The sequence below is a fragment of the Geotrypetes seraphini genome, chromosome 19 (assembly GCF_902459505.1).
Source record: "Geotrypetes seraphini chromosome 19, aGeoSer1.1, whole genome shotgun sequence".
NCBI classification, from domain to species: domain Eukaryota; kingdom Metazoa; phylum Chordata; class Amphibia; order Gymnophiona; family Dermophiidae; genus Geotrypetes; species Geotrypetes seraphini.
This window is the reverse complement of record NC_047102.1, coordinates 13,321,675-13,336,382: the sequence shown is the minus strand read 5'-3', so window position 1 is coordinate 13,336,382 and position 14,708 is coordinate 13,321,675. Positions and strand designations below refer to the sequence as shown.

Below are 14,708 nucleotides of genomic sequence, written 5' to 3'. Positions count from 1 at the left end.
GCATTGGTGGAATGAGGCATTATGACATCACAATCTGAGCTCTAGAATGTTGCTACTTAGGATTTTAAAGCGTTTGAGGCTTGTGCAGATGAGGACGGAGCTTGCAGGAATGGGGCAGGAACAGGAAAAAAAACTCATGGGGACGAGATGGAAAAATGAGTTCCCGTGAGGATGAGGAAAAATTTGTCCCCGTGCCATTCTCTAATAGCAGTGTACAGAGACACTGAGCATCACTTTGGGGGGGAGGGGGGTAGCAGTAGTTTCTTAGTGCTGTTAGAGTTGTGTTTGACAGAATCATAACGTCATTCGAAAGCAGTCTTTGCTTCTCTTGCTCTTCTCCATCTGTCTCTTTGTTTCTAGTATCTTTTTTTTTTTTTTTTTTTTTCCTTTGGCTGTTTTCTTTTTGCAGTCATAGGAAGGAGATTATATCTCTTTGACTGCATCGCTATGGTAACAAGGAGCAGTTTTTTGACAGCTTGTACAAGCTGTAATGGATTCCAGAGAGATCAGGTGGATTGCGTCCGTCTTTCCTCCTCCTCCCGACTCGGTTCCAGCCGCGGCTCTGCCACTGACCCAGTGTGACGCTGACCAAGTACGAATCTCAACTCTTCCCTTAATTCTCTGGCTTGTGCATGGGAGATAATGATGCCAACCTTTGAGGAGCTTTTACTAAAGCTTACCACATGCTAACATGTGCAAAGTAACAAAAACAGAGTGGAATTGTCCCAATCAGAACGGTGCACAAAAAAAGTGTCTTTCAACTCATCTGATAGATCCGAATGCCTTCGTTCATCCAAAGTTCCGTAAATCCATACAATGACTCAATGACTCGACATGCACATGTTTCGGTCTACCCGGCCTGCATCAGGAGTCTATGGTTATGCATATAAACATAAATAAGTCAATAAACATATAAATGAACCTAAAACCTAAACTTTTAAATACCAGCAAAGAAAAGGATTAAAAAAAGTAGTAAAAAATAAAAATATATAATTATCCCATGCATAAATGTACACATTATTGCTAAAAATATTTTGTCTCATATGATCTATTATTCTCATTATAGCATTTGTTTATTTAATTATTCTTGTGATCATTGTTTGTTATGTATGCATTTTATTGATTTTTTATTTCAACACTTTTATCCATTTTATATATGAGACAAAATATTTTTAGCAATAATGTGTACATTTATGCATGGTATAATTATCTATTTTTATTTTTTACTACTTTTTTTTATCCTTTTCTTTGCTGGTATTTAAAAGTTTAGGTTTTAGGTTCATTTATATGTTTATTGACTTATTTATGTTTATATGCAAAACCATAGACTCCTGATGCAGGCCGGGTAGGCCGAAACATGTGCATGTCGAGTCATTGAGTCATTGTATGGATTTCTACTTTTTTTATCCTTTTCTTTGCTGGTATTTAAAAGTTTAGGTTTTAGGTTCATTTATATGTTTATTGAGTTATTTATGTTTATATGCATAACCATAGACTCCTGATGCAGGCCGGGTAGGCCGAAACATGTGCATGTCGAGTCATTGAGTCATTGTATGGATTTACGGAACTTTGGATGAACGAAGGCATTCGGATCTATCAGATGAGTTGAAAGACACTTTTTTTGTGCACCGTTCTGATTGGGACAATTCCACTCTGTTTTTGTTCTTTTGATTCTTGTGGTTTTGTTTCCCCTGTCCTTTTGAACATGTGCAAAGTGCCAGGAGGCCCTTAGGTATAAAATAGGATAAGCAGCATAACTTTAACCACTTCGCCACACTCTAGTGAGTGGGGACCCAACACAGTACGTGTTTCGATTAAAACACCGTCCTCAGGGGTCCGGAGGAATCTATGCTCAAAAAAGAGAGCCAAAGGTGGATATAAAAGAAGGTAAAAACCTTGTTTCAAAATGAATTCAAACTCAAATAATCGGTGCAAAGCTGAAGCACAGGGATACCATAATTTGGGCAATAGGGTTGTCTTGACCAACTTTACGTTATTCTTATTCACATCTGCGATCCCAAGTTCATATGACGGCAGAAAAGGGCCGACGGCCCAACAAGTCTACCAACTCAAGAACCCTCCCTCCTTCGGGAATCCATCTTTTAAGCTCGTGTCTTCTTACCAGACATTAACATTCGCAAATTCAATAGGTAATAAGAGAGGGCAAACAGAATAATGGGTTCATAGACAACCCCGTGAAAGACAAAGGCGTGCGCCGACAACTGAGCGCAAGACGGAGGCGCGCGCCAAAGAAAATTAGTTTTTAGGAGCTCCGACGGGGGGTTTTGTTGGGGAGCCCCACCAGTTTACTTAATAGAGATGGCGCCGGCGTTGTGGGGGGGTTTGGGGGTTGTAACCCTTCACATTTTACTGTAAACTTAACTTTTTCCCTAAAAACAGGGAAAAAGTGAAGTTTTCAGTAAAATGTGGGGGGTTACAACCCCCCACACCCCCCACAACGACCCCACAACGCGGTGCGATCTCTATTAAGTAAAGTGGGGGGGTCCCCCCCCCACATCCCCCCCTGTTGGAGCCGTAAAAACAGTAATTTTCTGCGGCGTGCGCCTCCGCGCTGCGCTCAATTGTCTGCACGCGCCTTTGTCCCGGCGCGCTTTTGACCTGACACCGAATAATGTTTACACGCTGGTAAACCGGTCTCTGTCTCTCCTTGAAGAGGTAAAATCGGTGGATAAGTAATGGCATTTATGGTGGAAGTAAGTGTTGGAAAAGTGACCCCCTCCCCCCCCCCCCCCAAACACACACATACAAAAGAGCAAGCAGCTGTCCAGAGTGCTAGGGCCATTTTTTTTTTTTTAAATTAGGGAGAGGGATGAGGATCCATCATTGTCACTTTGGCTTGCAGCAGAAGAAAGATGAGCCTGTCAGGGTGGGGTTGGGGGGGGCGGGTGTGATCTGTCTTTACTGAATATTACGGTGTATACTGAGCAACTTCTGGGATGTTCTTATAAGAAAGAGAAACATTCCCTGGATAGGTGTGGAAGAGAAACTTCAGTCAGGGCTGGGGGGGTGGGGTGGCGGAAATTGGTTTTTATAATTGGAAGAGGAGCCAGGGTGGGGAAAGGACATAGAGGATTTCAACAAACAGTTTAATTTCTGGTTTTGTGTGTATGATTGAAGAGGGAACTGCAGCGGCCTGCACAGCTGATTAATTTCTACTCCTTTGGGGGAGACCTCCCTGTTGTCAGCAGTTGTAAATCTTTTGGCAAAGAAATTGACAGCTCTTTCTGCTGGGGAGGGAAGGAAAGGGGGGGGGGGGGAAGCTGGGATGCCAGACCTGGTTCCGGGAGTCTAGTCTTGCTAAGGGTGGAGGACTGTTGAAATGGAGTGGGAATGAAAAATAAAGGAGTCTAGTTCTTTCATTGGGCCATCTCGGCGGAAGCTCGTGTATTGTAACACCTTTACTGAAGCTCATGCGAACGGCTCAGTCATTAGTAGCGGTCAGTGGCCCTCTGCCACGCATGAGCGCCCTTTCCTCCCGTCCCTTTTTAGTTTTTGCTGCCCACATCGGCTTTGGCGCTCTCTCCGACGCCACTTCCTAGGCGCGGGTCCCAGAAGCGACGTCGGAGAGAGCGTCGGTGCGGGCAGCAAGTTAGTTTCTGCTCGCGCCGGAGTTAAAAAGGTACGGGAGAAGGGAAGGGGCGCACATGCGCGGGGGAAAGTGGGAAGGGGGGGGGTGGAGAGGAGACCCTCCAGACAAGGCCCCGAGCTTGAAAATCCAGACGAGCTGCTGCTTTTCAAGTATCCGTCTGGACCACCCGGTACACCGGCAAATGAGCGCAGGATAATTGCGCTCCGACAAAAGCGCCCTGACGATTGCGCGTAGGGATAAGTGTGCGCAGGACGACCCCTCGGGCCCCGTTCCTTGGGAGAGGCTTGAGGAGCGTCAGCAAATCAGGGCCTTCATGTTAGGGTAAGGTTTATCTATAATAATAAAACGCTAAGCGCGCATGCGCACTCTCACTGCGTGCTTCTCTGATCCCTGTTCTGTCGCATTGTGCCGGCAAGAGTGCGCATGCGCGCTTACTCTAGTAACTTATATCATGATTAGGGTTCCCATAATCATGATATAAACCTTACCCTACACCAGTGGTTCCCAACCCTGTCCTGGAGGACCACCAGGCCAATTGGGTTTTCAGGCTAGCCCTAATGAATATGCATGAAGCAAATTTGCATGCCTATCACTTCCATCATATGCAAATCTCTCTCATGCATATTCATTAGGGCTAGCCTGAAAACCCGATTGGCCTGGTGTTCCTCCAGGACAGGGTTGGGAATCACTGATCTAGACCAATGGTTCCCAACCCTGCAGATTTGCATGCCTATCACTTCCATCATATGCAAATCTCTCTCATGCATATTCATTAGGGCTAGCCTGAAAACCCGATTGGCCTGGTGTTCCTCCAGGACAGGGTTGGGAATCACTGATCTAGACCAATGGTTCCCAACCCTGCAGATTTGCATGCCTATCACTTCCATCATATGCAAATCTCTCTCATGCATATTCATTAGGGCTAGCCTGAAAACCCGATTGGCCTGGTGTTCCTCCAGGACAGGGTTGGGAATCACTGCCCTACACAATAAAACAGGGGAACCAATTCCACAAAAATCGAACAAGCAAGAGCAAAGTGGAAATGTCCAATCAGAATGGTGCACAAAAAAGTGTCTTTCAACTCATCTGATAAATCCAATGATCTTTATTCACCCAAACCAATTCAAACATCCAAAGCAACTCAATGACTCGACATGATCATGTTTCGGCCATCCGGCCTGCATCAGGAGTCTTAGGAGTCTTTGGGTATCAAATGGTCTTTAAAATAACAAGTGGACTAAAGTCAAATGGTCATGCCGTTGCTCCGAATCTATAGCACTGCAAAATAACTCGGCCATGCACTTGTTATTTTAAAGACCATTTGATACCCAAAGACTCCTAAGACTCCTGATGCAGGCCGGATGGCCGAAACATGATCATGTCGAGTCGTTGAGTTGCTTTGGATGTTTGAATTGGTTTGGATGAATAAAGATCATTGGATTTATCAGATGAGCTGAAAGACACTTTTTTGTGCACCATTCTGATTGGACATTTCCACTTTGCTCTTGCATAAACCTTACCCTAACACTAGTGAATTTTTAAAGTGTAGTTGGGGGGTCACCTCATTCCCCCACCCCCTTCAAACCACCACAATTGTCCTGCGCTCATCTGACAGGTCACCGGACACCCAGACAGTCCTCTGAAAAGAGGACATGTCCGAGTAAATCCGGATGTCGGTTAACCCTAGGGGGGGGGGTGGGAGTTGGGGCTATCCTTGTTCAGGAGGGAAGAGGAGTAGCTGTTACTGTTTGGGAGGAGAGAGAGTCAGGGACAGGGCCGGTTTTGGCTTCAGTTTCCAAACGGAGTTCTCATAGGAACTGAATGAGCATCGTGGAATTTACCTCGCCAGTTCACGATATGACTCTGTACCGCTGCGTGATAAAAAGCCGGCGTAAATTAGGTGTAGCGCGGGGATTTTTCTCTTCTGAAAATGTTTAAACTTCAGCCTGAGAATATGGCGTTTCCTTTGTATCAGCTCCAGAGTTTCAGAGAGACTCTTCTCTCGGTTATGCTGTCTGGAGCGGCAGCGTACAAGAGACAGAAAAATCTATTAAATTGGTTTCCTGCAATCTTAACGACCACATTTTTAAAGGTCACATACCAGAAAATCCCACACATCATTAGGAGCTTGGTGGTAGGGGGGCACAATCCCTCCACTTTGCATATGTTTATAATTTTTAACTCCTGAGGAATAAAGAGTAATCTGATGTCATGCAATTTGGTGGGAGAAGGCAGGATTTAAATGTGGGTCTTTGGCTATCGGGATAGTAGCTGAAAATTGCCACCTAGTGAAACATATGTATAATAAAAATAAAATCACTTTAAAAAAAAACAACAAAAAACTTAGTAGCTCTGACTTATTCTCTCTGCCTTTGCTCTCATCCTATTTTTATTATATCGGTTATGTTTTCCTTTTTTTTCTCTGCAGATCAATCTCATTTTACTTTAATCTTCTTTTGATTTTTCTTTGTGCAGTTTCTCAGTCATGTTTTTTGTGCGTTCTTCTTCTTTTTTCTCTCTCTCTTATTTTCCTCCTTCCTCTGATTTTTACTGTCTTAAAATCAAAACAAAACAAAAAAAGAGATCTCTTTCTTTCCTCCAAGCTTTTCTCTCTTTCCCATACTTGGTTGTCATTTAATCTTGCTCACATACTACTTACTATTTATCATTTCTGTAGCGCTGGAAAGGTGTACGCAGCGCTGTACATTTAATATTCAATAGATGGTCCCTGCTCAGAAGAGCTTACAATTTAATATGGACAGACAGGCAGGACATCTTAGGGTTGGGAAGTTTCTGGTAGAAGGAATGACAACAATGGATAAAGGTATCTAACAGTGAGTGGGAGTTAAAAGTTGAAAACAACTTCAAAGAAGTGAGCTTTTACTTTGAATATGATTACTGCTAGAGGTGGAGCATAACATATTGACTCTGGCAGCCTGTTCCGTACATACGGCGTGGCAAGAAGGGACGGAGTCTGGAGTTGGCGGAGGAGGTAAAGGGTACAGATAAGAAGGACTTACCTGATGAATGGAGGTCACGGGGGGGGGGGGGGGGGGGAAGCATGGGGGAGATGAGTGAGGGGCTACAGAGTAAATGCATTTGTAAGTTAGAACGAGGAGTTTTGAACTGTATTCATAAACAGATGGGGAGCCAATGAAGTGACTTGAGGAGGGGGGGGGGGTAATGTGAGCATAGCAGCTCTCACGGAATACGAGTCGTGCAGCAGCATTTTGAACAGATTGAAGGGGTGAGAGGCGGATGAGCGGGAGACCTGAGAGAAATACAGTGCAGTAATCTAAGCGAGATGTGACGAGAACGTGGATAAGGGTTTTGGTAGTGTGATCGGAGAGGATACTTTACAATTACAGTGAAACCTTGGTTTGCGACTCCAGGAAGTACTTCTTCACCGAAAGAGTCGTGGATCATTGGAACAGACTCCCACTCCAGGCGATAAAGGCCAGCAGCGTGACGGATTTTAAGAGAAAATGGGATACTTTAAGGGAGTAAATTCAGGGGAGGGGATACTTGGAATGGGCAGACTTGGTGGGCTATAGCCCTTTTCTGCTGCTTCTTTCTATGTTTCTATTTGTTCCGAAAACAGGCTTGTAATCCAGAGCACTCGTATGTCAAAGCGAATTTCCCCAGAAGAAATCATGGAAATTCAGGGGATTCGTTCCAAAACCCAAAAACTTTAATACAGAATACTACCGTATTTGCTGGCGTATAAGACGACTGGGCGTATAAGACGACCCCCCAACTTTTAGTTAAAATATAGAGTTTTGTTATATACTCGCCGTATAAGACTACCCCTTCTTCCCCACACCTTCTCTACCGCCCCGGGTGCAGCACAGCCGGCCAGGTCCAGCACAGTCGGCCAGGTCCCCTTACTTTTGTGGCACTTCCCCGACCGACCGACAACAGCCCCGGTCCGACAAACCTCCCTGCCCTTAACCGCAAATCTAAATTACCTTCTAAGAAGGTAATTTAGATTCGCGGCTACAGGGCAGGGAGGATTGTCGGACCCGGGCTGTTATCGGTCGGTCGGGGAAGTGCCACAAAAGTAAGGGAACCTGGCCAGCTGTGCTGCAACCGGGGCGGGGCGGCCGCCCCTCTCTCTTGGTACCGCGAGGCTACTCTCCTTCTCCTTATATGCCCTGCCTGCAGCACAGAGCCGAACGGAAGTCTTCCCGACGTCAGCGCTGACGTCGGAGGGAGGGAGGGCTTTGTTTAAGCCCTCCCTCCCCTCCGACGTCAGCGCTGACGTCGGGAAGACTTCCGTTCGGCTCTGTGCTGCAAGCAGAGAAGGTAGGGAGAAGAAGAGCCACGTACATCCAGAAGACTGAGTACATCCAGCCCCGCAGGAGCCCCGCGACCCTCGGAGGCGTCCCCATGGGATCCCCGCGACCCTAGGGGGCATCCCCACGGGATCCCCGCGACCCTAGGGGCGTCCCCGTGCAGCTCTCTAATGTAAAGTAAGGGCATGTAAACAGTACCCGGCGTATAAGACGACCCCCGACTTTGGGGAGGATTTTAAGGTACTGAAAAGTCGTCTTATACGCCGGCAAATACGGTATATGTACTTGTATTGCAAGACCTCACTCATTTTGAACAGTCACTATACTCCTGCAGCGTCAGAGAGAGAAGAGCCATCTGCTCAGTTGTGATGCGTGTATACTGTATGTACTTGTATTGCAAGACATTGCTTGTATATCAAGTTAAAATGAAATAAAATGTTTTGTTTGTCTAGCAAAATACTTGCAAATCAAGCTGCTTGCAATCCAAGGTTTTACTGTACTTCTATTTCAGGTTTGGAGGACTGATTGATTTACTGGGGTTTAAAAGATGAACTAACGAAGAGGAAGACATATTTGTGGGATAGGGAATATTTAAGAGATACAAAGAATGAGTGGGAGCCCGTGGGACACAGAGCTTAAATTCCCTTTTGTCTTCCCTCTGCAGGTGCAGTGAGCAGCACGGCGTGTGCATGTGGCCGCAATCACTTTACCTGTGCAGTGAGCACCTTCGGAGAGTGCACCTGCATCCCCACTCAGTGGCAGTGTGACGGCGACAATGACTGTGGTGACCACAGCGACGAAGATGGCTGCAGTAAGAAGCTGTGTCTTTCTGTGCTTCAAGTTTATTTAGGCTTGATATACCGCTTAAAACATCCTAAGCAGTTTACATAATACAAAGCTAAAAGCAATTTAAAACAGGGAGGTTGGCCCTAAATAATTAAAAATTGTCTCTTTCTCGTGTATGGGTGTTTGTGTTCACTCAAGAGAGAGGAGTGTGAGTATGTTATCTGGGTTTTGGGGAGCAGGGATTTTGCATTTTGGGGGGTGAATATAATTAAATTGTTGAAAAGTATCCAATGCTTGCCCCGGGCTCTGTGTGTGGTTGATAGATAAGCGCTGGAATGCGTTGCCAGAGGATGTGGTAAGAACGGTTAATGTAGCTGGTTTTTAAAAAGCTTTGGACAAGCTCCCAGAAGAAAAGCCCATAAAACTGCTGTTGAGACCGATATGGGAGAAGCCATTGCTGCTTCTATTTGGGTTTTCGCCAGGTACTTGTGACTTGGATTGGCCTCCGTGAAGATGGGATACTGGACTAGATGGACCATTGGTTTGATCCAGTAAGGCTATTCTTATGTTCTTAAATATAGGACAGTCAAGCCATTATGACATCACAATCTCAGTTCTAGAATGTTGCTACTGTTTGGGTTTCTGCCAGGTATTTGGGACTTGGATTGGCCTCCGTGAAGATGGAATTCTGGACTAGACCTAGTAAGTCTATTCTTATGTTCTTATGATATCAGGGTATATCTGATGATGCCATGTTATATGATCAACTCTGGCTCTGCGAGTAAGGCAGTGCATCGCAAACTGTGTGCCTCCACTGTGTGTCAGCCAGCGCCAGTGCCTCCACACTGGGGAGGAGGAGAGGCATTGGCGCTGGCTGACTGTCTACAGGTCATGCCTCTCGTGGCGAGAGGCATATCCTGTAGACAGTCAGCTGATGCCAATGCCTCCCCTTCTCTCCGGCTCTCTTCCCTTCTGGCACCCCTATTTGGCATCTCAGGGACCGTCTGAAGGGCCTTCACACATGGGCGGAGATCGACGTGATGACATCATGCATACTTCCGGATGCCTCAAGCCGCCGCCGCTACGTTTAGTGTGCCGCAGCTCGAGAAAGTTTGCAGGGCACCGGAGTAAGGGGATAAATACGCGGAGGGAAAGGAGTGTCATTCTTGACCACATTCCTGAAACCATCGTTAGTTCTGATGCCTGAACAGACTCGATGTTCTCCTCACGTCGAGTCACTGGCTCTCTGTGAATCTGAGTAGATGATCTTGGCTCTTCCTGGTATGTCTGAGGGGAAGATGTACCACGATGTGCCGTAATTCGCTTCTATGTCTGTGGGAAAACGCAGAGGCTTCCAGTTGTACTGTCTTGTGGTCAGAAAGGGGAGATGGATACTGGTTCAAAGACCCCTTTGTGTTGGGATCTGAGAGGCGCTGTGTGTGTGTGTCTTGCAGGTTGCCTTGTCTTGTGGGACCTATACACAGTGGCTGATCCCTTCTTAGTGACCCCAGAAGTCCAGGCTAGAGAATGACACGGTGACAAAATTCATCACCGTTCCCGTCCCCGCGGATAACTGCGGGAAACCATCTTCATGCCATTCTTTAAGGAAAGAGGGAAGAATCAGAGTATGAATGGCCACAACCACCGACCCGCAAGCTTTGCTCTGAAGAATGCTGGTGTAGAAGGACTGAGGTTGAAACAGACACTGAAGAATGACAGTCTCTGGTATCCAGAGCAGATATTGTGATGTCATAATGCCTCATTCCACCAGTGCCTAAGAGCCCTCAGCAGTGATGTCACAATGGCTTCATTATCCTTGGCTCACATAAGAATCAGAGTATGAATGGCCACAACCACTGACCCGCAAGCTTTGCTTTGAAGAATGCTGGTGTAGAAGGACCGAGATTGAAATAGACACTAGAAAATGACATGGGATTATTTCCCGCGGTTATCCGCGGGGACGGGAACGGTGATGAATTTTGTCACCGTGTCATTCTCTAGTCCAGGCTAACCATTTTCTTAACGTTCCTACTGCTTTAGGCTACAACTCTTTCCCCCAGCAGAAAATTTGCCATTGTCCCAGTTGGTGTCTTTTTTTTTTTTTTTAACTTTTCATTTAGTAAACTTCATTTTTTAGGTTAAAAATATACATATATGTCATATCATAAAGTACTACTATTTATTATTTCTATAGCGCTGAAATGGCGTACGCAGTGCTGTATATTTTAACATACAATAGACAGTCCCTGCTCAGATGAGTTTGCAATCTAATTTAGACAGGACATTACAGGATTGGGGAGATTATGGTAGAGGAAATGATATAGTGCAGGGGTGTCAAAGTCCCTCCTCGAGGGCCGCAATCCAGTCGGGTTTTCAGGATTTCCCCAATGAATATGCATGAGATCTATTTGCATGCACTGCTTTCATTGATATAGTGGGTATAGATATCTGACAGCAGTGAGTGGGAATTGAAAACAGATTTTAAAAAGTGGGCTTTTAGCTTGGATTTGAACACTGCTAGGGACGGAGCACGATGTATTGATTCAGGCAGCCTGTTCCAGGCATACGGCGCTGCAAAAAAGAAGGGACGGAGTCTGAAGCTGGTAGTGGAAGAGAAGGGTACAGATAAGAGGGGCTTGCCCAATGAGCAGAGATCACAGGAGCATGGGGGGGGGGAGATAAGTAAGGAGAGATATCGAGGGGGAGGGAGGGGGCTTCAGAGCGAATGCACTTGTAAGTCAGCAAGAAGAGCTTAAACTGTATTTGGAAATGGACGGGGAGCCAATGAAGAGACTCGAGGAGAGGGGTAATGCGAGAAGAGCAGCTCTCACGGAATACGAGTCATGCAGCAGAATTTTGAACGGATTGAAGAGGCGAGAGACGGGTGTGTGCGGGAGGCCCAAGAGAAGTACGTCGAAATAAAGAAGGAAAAGAAAAGCATAGCGCAAGCAGAAATCCACAAAAACGGGGAGGGGAAGTCAAACTCCAAAGACAATAGAAAGAAAAAATCTGGGTTTGCGGGCCAGCGAGGTTTGGGGATATAAAGTGGAAAAATAAGGAATTGGGAGGGATCGGGTTGTATATTGTTGTATGCTGCTTTTTTGTATGTTTGGATGAGCGATCGTGATCCTTACCGCTCTGTATTGTTCATCGTCTGTTATGATTGCGAGGCTGCATCCTCTGATACGGTCTGCTATTATTCCATTTTATTGGTTGTAAGTTGTTATGCCACGTTTATTATTACCCGTTTCCTTAAATTCCTCAATAAAAATGATTAACAGCGGGATCTGGATAGTCCCTGTTGTCACCCTTAAACCACCCCCCGCCCCTACCCGTTGCCCTTTTAAATAAGAATTTAACAGACACTCAGATATGGAATATATCCGCAGCTCTATTTATTGATCAATAATAATAAACCAAATAACTTAACATAACATTGCAAATATTAAACATCCATTAACAAATTAATCATAAAGTAACAACATCACCAAGCTCCTCCCAAGCTACCAGGTGTACATTGCAAGATATTGCCCTCGACCCCGCCACATACAGCAAGAGTCTGAGGGGTGGCATGACCCCTTGCCCCTTTAACCAGGTCACCTGACTCCCCAGGCACGGCTCCCAGCCGGCTCACCGCTCATCGCCGGATGAGCCCCCAGAACCCAGTAGCTCGGGAGACCCGCCCTCCCAAGCTACCATCACCACCAGACAACACGGGCAGGTGGGAAAAAGTCTCCCTGGAAGGAGCCGAGTCCGCCAAGGTCCCGGCTTTAAGACCTCGTCCCCGCGCCATCCCTCCCTGCCTTCCACCAATCGCCTACCCACGCTTACAGCGGGAAAAACTCCCCTGCCCAATCCGCTACCTACCTCTCTTCTAACGCTCGCTCCCCCTCCTCCCATTGCCTGCTTGTTTCCACGTGCAACACACAGGCCTCCCAGCCCCGTGTTACCATACGGGCTGCATAAAAAAAGAAAAAGTTGAACATAAAGCCAATTGACTTGTTAGGTGAGGAGTGGCCCTAGTGCAGACATGGGCAACTCCGGTCCTCGAGGGCCGGGATCCAATCGGGTTTTCAGGATTTCCCCAATGACTACGCATGAGATCTATTTGCATGCACTGCTCTCAATGCATATTCATTGGGGGAAATCCTGAAAACCCGATTGGATTCCGGCCCTCGAGGACTGGAGTTGCCCATGTTTGCCCTAGTGGTAGTTTGGCTACTTCAGTAGCCTGAAGTTGTGCGATCAAATCCCAGTGCTGGGCAAGTCACTTCCTCCTCCATTGTCCTGGGTACAAAATGAAGTACCTGTAGATACATAAAACCACAAAAAAAGCTGTATATAGGTCTCATTCCCTATTTAAATCAAATGTAGGAATTGAATCCTAAAAGAGTCTGAAAATAGAGAGAGGGGGGTGGGTGGGTTTGAGATCAAATGAACCAAAAATATACATTCTTTTCTCTGTGCACACCCATACAAAATGTCATTCACTTGTGAAAATATAATCATTTGAACTTTCTTTCGACAAGTATTATTCTGAATAGCTTCCAACCTTCTGTCTGTCATCAAATTATCTTTAGCAATTAAAGCTCTGAAAAATTCCTTCTCTCTCTCATTTTTGGCTTCAAACTGTCAGCACTAATGTCTCCTGTCAGCATTGTTAACTTGAGTATCGCTCTGCTCAGCAGCCACCTTGTTCTGGAACACTTTTGCGTCAATATGTAACATCTGGAAGACTTATTAAATCATAAATAGTTGGCCACAATGTTGCCAAAACTCTGTGTTAGTAGCTATTTCCAGTCATGGTACCTGGGGATGCTGAAAGCTCAGCCCCAAAGACACCTTCGTTTATTGAGTACAACTCCACAGGTTCAGGTGTCCCACTCTACCATGAATTTACCCTCCAACAATACCATTGGCTTAACAAATCTGGGACCTAAGAACATAAGAATTGCCCATTAGTCCGCTCACGCGGTGGCCCTTGGGTCAAAGACCAGTGCCCTATTTGAATCTAGCCTTATCTGCGTATGTTCTGTTCCAGTAGGAGCTTATCCAACCTTATCTTGAATCCCTGGAGGATGTTTTCCCCTATAACAGCCTCCAGGAGAGCGTTCCAGACCTCCACCACTCTCTGGGTGAAGAAGAACTTCCTAACGTTTGTACGGAATCTTTTCCCTTCTAACTTCAGCGAGCGCCCTCTCGTTCTCTTCATCTTGGAGAGGTTGAACAGTCTCTCATAAGAACATAAGAACATAAGCAATGCCTCTGCTGGGTCAGACCAGAGGTCCATCGTGCCCAGCAGTCCGCACACGCGGTGGCCCAACAGGTCCAGGACCTGTGCAGTAATCCTCTATCTATACCCTTCTATCCCCTTTTCCAGCAGGAAAATGTCCAATCCTTTCTTAAACCCCTGTACTGTACTCTGCCCTATTACGCCCTCTGGAAGTGCATTCCAGGTGTCCACCACTCGTTGGGTAAAGAAGAACTTCCTAGCATTCGTTTTAAATCTGTCCCCTTTCAACTTTTCCAAGTGTCCTCTTGTTCTTTTATTTTTCGAAAGTTTGAAGAATCTGTTCTTCTCTACTCTCTCTATGCCCTTCATGATCTTATAAGTCTCTATCATATCCCCTCTAAGTCTCCTCTTCTCCAGGGAAAAGAGACCCAGTTTCTCCAATCTCTCAGCGTATGAGAGGTTTTCCATCCCTTTTATCAAGCGTGTCGCTCTCCTCTGAACCCTCTCGAGTAACGCCATATCCTTCCTAAGGTACGGAGACCAATATTGGACGCAGTATTCCAGATGCGGGCGCACCATCGCCCGATACAATGGCAGGATAACTTCTTTTGTCCTTGTTGTAATACCCTTCTTGATTATGCCTAGCATTCTATTTGCTTTCTTAGCGGCTGTTGCGCACTGTGCCGTCGGCTTCATTGTCATGTCCACCATTACCCCCAAGTCCCTTTCTTGGTTGCTCTCATTCAATAATATCCCTCCCATCGTATAGTTGTACCTCGGGTTT

At 46.0% G+C, this 14,708-nt stretch overlaps 1 protein-coding gene across 5 annotated transcripts in view; it reads left to right on the top strand.

Annotated features, from left to right (window-relative positions):
• The window catches only part of LRP4 (LDL receptor related protein 4), a 163,138-nt gene that overhangs the window by 61,952 nt on the left and 86,478 nt on the right, over positions 1 to 14,708 (top strand). For all 5 annotated transcript variants that reach the window (XM_033928224.1, XM_033928223.1, XM_033928221.1 and 2 more), the window contains exon 2: positions 8,570 to 8,716. In XM_033928224.1, coding sequence (XP_033784115.1) covers positions 8,570 to 8,716 — 147 coding nt within the window. The remainder of the gene's footprint in view (positions 1 to 8,569; positions 8,717 to 14,708) is intronic.